This window comes from Danio rerio, chromosome 21, assembly GCF_049306965.1.
Source record: "Danio rerio strain Tuebingen ecotype United States chromosome 21, GRCz12tu, whole genome shotgun sequence".
In the NCBI taxonomy this organism is placed as follows: domain Eukaryota; kingdom Metazoa; phylum Chordata; class Actinopteri; order Cypriniformes; family Danionidae; genus Danio; species Danio rerio.
Genome location: NC_133196.1, coordinates 27195571 through 27201817, shown reverse-complemented (window position 1 = coordinate 27201817; position 6247 = coordinate 27195571). Strand labels below are relative to the sequence as shown.

The 6247-nt window shown below is 36.3% G+C and overlaps 1 protein-coding gene across 1 annotated transcript; it reads left to right on the top strand.

Annotated features, from left to right (window-relative positions):
* Nucleotides 1–2296: 2296 nt before the first annotated feature.
* On the top strand, nt 2297–4140 carry cldn3d (claudin 3d). The gene has a single exon (NM_131764.1). It carries the CDS (start codon nt 2612–2614, stop codon nt 3266–3268), a length of 657 nt encoding a protein of 218 aa, NP_571839.1. The 5' UTR covers nt 2297–2611; the 3' UTR covers nt 3269–4140.
* The last annotated feature ends 2107 nt before the right edge of the window (nt 4141–6247 follow it).

The window sequence follows — 6247 nt, the reverse complement described above, 5'->3', positions numbered from 1 at the left end:
GCAAGAAGGTTGCTAGTTCGAGTCCCAGCTGGGCCAGTTGGCATTTCTGTGTAAAGTTTGCATGTTCTCTTATTCACTTAATGTGCCCCCACTTAATGTTTCCCCCACAGTGAATTGAGTAAGTGAATTCGGTAAACAAACACTGGCTGTAGTGTGTGTGAATGAGTGTGTACGGGTGTTTCTCAGTACTTGGATTGTGGCTGGAAGGGCATCTGCTGCGTAAAACATATGCCAGAGTAGTTGGTGATTCATTTCACTATGACGACCCTTGATAAATCTGTGGGAAAATTAATGAATTTGTTGCTTTTAAGGCAACATGTTAACTCACTTTTTAAAGTAAAGTAAATAATCACTTTTTACTGAGCAGGATTTTATTTTCAGATCTGCGCTCAGAGGCACTCTCTAGTGAACTTTCTTAATTTTGGGCCAGTCCAGCCAAAAGCAAAATAGCACCTACTTGGGGAGGTAGGTATAAAGTTAGTAAGGCCCATCTGATTGGTCAGTTTGAACAAACAACCTATTTAACACACAAGTGCTTGGCAAATAAGGTCTATTTAGTTAAATTGCGATACAAATAAATTTTGCTTATACTATTATTAAAAAATATATTTTTTATAATATGATCTAAGCTGAAGGAAAATGAATAAATTAATATATTTTAATTTATTTTATGAATATTCATTTTAATATAATGTATTACAATTTTTTTTAAGTATCTCAATTTAATAATAAAAGAGTTTAATACTTCCTCTTTTTTTCTGCTTATATTTAGATATTAAAGATATAAAGATATTTAGAAGAATGCTATAAACCAATGGCCATTTACCTCCATAGCGAGAAAAATAACATGGAAGTCAATGGCCACAAAAACAGAAATTATGATACTGTGGGCTTTTTGGGTAAGCTATCTTTTTAAGGCCTTCAACATTTGTTGGTTTTTTTAGAGCTGTTGTCGTGAAATTGATACATATTTTCTATCTATGATGCCTTGGTTTAACAATTCCATTCAGATTTGTTTTTTACGTTGCATAACTTTCCCGCTTCCAACATTGCCACATACTTCTGCTTTCCTAATTGTGTACACACCTGACGAAATGTGTCTTTTTGTTCTCTTAAGTGCACCAAGCTTGACCTGCAAAACACATATTGACATAATATAATGAGTTACCACAGTTTCACTTCACCTGATCACTCTAAAATTCTTTTATTCTGAAACTCTAATTTCTGATTGTCTAAGCTGCTCTTTTACACTGTTTGGATATCAGTTTATCATTATCTTAGTTTCACTTCTTTATGTATTGTTTTGGAGTTGCATCACTAAATTCTTTTACTTGGACAACCAGGAAATGGCTATTTGAAATATTCTGACTACAGGCATGTTTTATGACGGGATTTTATGGACAGCAAGATGCCTTCGAGTTTTTCCAGGACTTTGTATTCAGTAGTTAGTGTGTTTACGCGTACTTCTAGGAAGGAAGACTTTGTGAAAAAGTGTAAAACTCTAAAGCATTTATTTAAAAGTTATTATTAATTTTGAGAAAAAAAAAACATTTTAAGGTCAGATTTATTAGCCCCTTAAATTTGTTTTCAATAGTCTACAGAACAAACCATCATTATACAGTAACTTGCCAAATTACCCTAAACTGCCTAGTTAACCTTATTAACCTGGTTAAGCATTTAAATGTTACTTTAAGCTGTATAGAAGTGTCTTGAAAATATTTAGTAAAATATTATTTACTGTCATCATGACAAAGATAAAATATATCAGTTATTAGAGATGAGTTATTAAAACTATTATGTTTAGAAATGTGCTGAAAAAAATCTTCTCTCCGTTAAATATGTATATATAGCATTGTATTTGGTTTTATTTTAACTTATGTATAATGTAGTAATATAATATTTAATAATTATATAAAAATAACATTAAAGTTTCAGCATTTTTCTCATTTATATTTAATGTAGGTCACTACAGGTGATAGACTACAAAAGTAGTGTATGTCCTGAGTCATCCAACATATAATCTTTTTAGAGGGCCTCGTTTGTCTATTTCATTTAGATAAATGTATAACCATCGGTAAATAGTTTGAAATATCTAGGTAAACTCTATTCCTTTAAGACTTCACTATGCATGCATTCCAGCCTACACTTACAGGTAGCTGTTTACATTGGTGTTGTCAATGATTATCCATTAGGAGCATTTTTACACATCTACCCAAGGTTATCTATTAACGCCACCAAAAAGTTACAACCTTTGGTTTGAATACGTTTCACCAGAAGCTACTCTGTTAAAGTGCTCAACAGAAAGCAGCTCCCCTTTTTTATTAGGACGCCAACCAATACTTGAATCGCACCTTATCATCTGATGTCAGAAGGCAGGTAACTCAGCCCTTTTCTCAGAAAAGGGGAAGTTTCTACCAGGACAGAACATTCCAGCCGTCCTTGTTGAGGAGATTCAGTGTGTCAACACCCACCTCCATGCCTGAACGGTCTTTTGGTGATTTTGGAGATTTCTGATGTAATTGTCTCAAGGACTTGGGCAGACTTTGTGAGAGCTTCAGCGAGCATAAGAGAAAGCAAACTGAACATTCAACAGGAGAAAGAGACTGGAGACATGGCGTCTTTTGGTTTGGAGTTAGTAGGTGTCACGCTCTCAGTCCTTGGCTGGATTCTCAACATTGTTTGCTGTGCTTTGCCCATGTGGAGGGTCACGGCGTTCATCGGCACCAATATCGTCACAGCACAGGTGTACTGGGAGGGAATCTGGATGAGCTGTGTGGTTCAAAGCACCGGACAGATGCAATGTAAAGTCTATGACTCCATGCTGGCTCTTCCTGCAGATCTACAGGCGGCTCGCGCTCTGGTGGTGGTGGCCATCATTGTCGGTGTCCTTGCGCTTTTTGTGGCTATTGTGGGAGCCAAATGCACCAACTGCATTGAGGAGGAAGCAGCCAAAGCCCGTGTGATGATCAGCTCTGGAGCCGCTTTCATAACTGCTTCAGTCTTGCAGCTTATTCCTGTGTGCTGGTCTGCACATACGGTCATTCTTGAGTTCTACAGCCCGCTGGTACCAGAAGCTCAGAAGATGGAAATTGGAGCATCGCTGTATCTGGGCTGGGCTGCTTCGGCAATGTTGCTTGTTGGAGGATCAATACTGTGCTGCAGTTGCCCACCAAAAGATGAGACGAGGTACCCTCCGCAAAGTCGTATCGCCTATTCAGCCCACCACTCAGTGGCTCCAAGTACCTATAACAAGAGAGACTATGTCTGAGAAGCTCAGAGGACATTTGTTTTGTAGCTGTCAGTCTTTCCTTGAAAGATAATTGTAAACATGTGTGTTGGAGGTAACTCAGTATTGTTTACTTTTGCTCCATGTAAAAGTTTTGGTTTTGTCCATTGTCACTCCACAATGTAGTTTTATAATTCATTTTGCTGTAGTTCTCTGTTAGGATTGCGTTTCAAAATCCATTATATAAGTTGATTTAAAGTGAGAAAATGTCAGTGCTTATATTTGTGTAGCCTTGTGGGCTTTCGTTTTTTGTTATTTTTCAGTTTTTACTCTTTCACCAAAGCTAGTTGAGAATAAATATTTTTATACTTTCATCTAAAAGAATTAAACACGATCTGCTAATCCTTGAATCGAGAAATCTTTTACTAATATGCTTGTACATTGCTTGAGTTGTGATCAAGTCTGTAAATGTTTAGTTGTGTCTAATGTTTATTTCAGTATTGTTCTTGTTTTTATTCACTGAAGTGCTCAAAAATGGACAGAGAAGAGTTTAGATATGGAACATGTCTAGAGAGCAACTTTATCCTTTTCGTTTTCCTCTCCTATCTGTGTACGTGTTACAAAATACAATACTAGTGAATGTATGTAAAACTACAAAATGGGAAAATGTTTTTGATTTATTTCCCTCATTCAAGAGACAGAAAAAAAGACTGAATTCAAGCTCCTCTGGACAAAACAACTCTGAGAAACTCTGAGACTCTGTGCAGGCACCTCCCAAAGTTTCCTCACATTATATACTTTGCACACTTTCATGTTTGTTGTCGTTGTTTTCAGCACTACCATGTATCTTAATAGCCTTGTGATAACCATTTTCACTTAAATTGTTGATTATTAAATATATATCAGTGATGAAAGAAAGAAACTGTCTGTTTTCATTTATGATCATTGATCATTTGATTTTTATTAATGGATTTCCTTATTGCACCATTAACCTATATTCTGTTCAAACAACGAGTAAAGGCCACTTTTACCACTGGCGTAAGCAACATTTTGCTTGTAATGCTGAAAGATTGTTTTCATGATATCAGTGTGAAATAGTGTGCTGCTTTCAGCAAATTTAAAAAGAGCATGCTTACCTCGTTACATGCACTTTGTACGTCTTTAACGTGTATGAAAATGATATATGGTGACAGCACATGCTTAAAAGCCTGGAAGACTTTTTTTCTTTTACTTTGTAGGGTTTGACCGATTTATTGCAGCTGAACAGCTGGCTGCCCTTGTATGAACTGTTTTCTCCAGTCATTACTGTCCACATTAATATGCTATTAACACCACATGAGTTTTACCTTAAATCTCAAATAATTAATACAAAGAAATAGAAATGATGTGAATGAAGTGCAACTACTTAAATCTCTTGAATTAAGAATGAGTTAGAAAAAGAAACACAAAGGTTTAAAACCACCTCAGAGTGAGTAAATAGTGGTTACAAATATTAGTATCATGTTTACTGGCCCATCAGTAAGTTTGACAATACGTATCATTACAGCATTACCTTTAATACTTCAGTAAATTAAAAATGTTGAAAATGGAATTACCCAACCTCTTGTCATGCCCTAACTCCCACACTGATAATTCTGGTGAAAACATATGAAACCACATTCACACACAACTCTTTTCTAATCAGTTTGTAGAGTGAATCGTTTACTGGAGACTCACTCAATGCTTTTCTCTCTATACTGTATATATTACCATCACAATCTCACAACAATTTGTAACTATTTGATTTAGTGGCTATTTCATATGAATTTATGCGATCTAATTCGTACAATTTTGTACGACTTGCTTATCCCCCAATGACGGTTGGGTTTAGGGGTGGGTTAGGTGCAATGCCTCCTTTTTAAAATCGTACAATTTCGTACCACTGAACTTGTACGAATTTGTACGAATTAGCCACTAAACTGGCAAATGTAAAATATTTAAGTAAAATACTTTCGTAAGCTGATAGTACACACAGACACATGCTGATCATACTTAAATGTATATCTCTGTTAAAGAGTTGAAGCCACTCTATCAGCGTGCTTTCATAAAGTTAAAAATGGATGGCACCAATTTTTTTTTAACTTAATGAAAACTAAATGAGAGAAATTGTTTAACCCCCCAAAAAAGCAGGAGGCCATTCAGCTTTTAAATCTCTTTTTAGTTTTGTAACAAATGTAGTGTGAAAAACATTTTTGTTCTGTTATTGATAGCAACTTAAAGTTGGACAAACAACTAAATGTTCTGTTAATGTCTTGTTTTTTTTTTTTTGTCTGCTAGGTAAGCCTAAGCCATTTTTATCCAACACTGACCTCAAGAGAGCTATTATTGCCATTGTCTTTCTCCAGATGGACTATTGTAACTCCCTATTTTATGCAACTGGAGTTTGCTTTGGGTCATGACTCATGACCAAAAGGACAAGATCTCGGAGACAAGCAGCAAAATGAGTTTCCTTTGCAGGGTGGAAAGGCACATACTTATAGATAGAGTGAGGTACTCGGAGTAAAGCTGCTGCTCCTTCACATCGAGCGAGAGAGTTGAGGCGGATCATGCATCTGTTTTAGATGCGTCCTGGATGAGGTTTACCAAGCTTGTCCCACCAGGAGAAGACCCAGAGGACAACGAAGGACATGGTGGAGAGACTATGGCCCGGTCAAAAAATTCTACTTTTGTATCCCTACCCCTTGCTCTTGGCCTTTGAAACAGAATGTGTAGGAAAGGGCTTCAAAAATTACCCCTAAGAAATGGTACACCACTACAACACCTGCACGTCAGCATATTTCATCATGAGCTCTTGCTTCATATGAGATCGCGACTGCCGTTATTCCAGTTGTGTTTTTTTTTTGGTATTTATCTTCAGGAAATCACTGAAGGCATATATTATGTTATCATAACGATCTAATGTGGCAATAAGCTTGTGTACTGTGTATTTACACCCTGGCCATATTCATCTACGTATGTAAACACACAAAAACAACATTAACA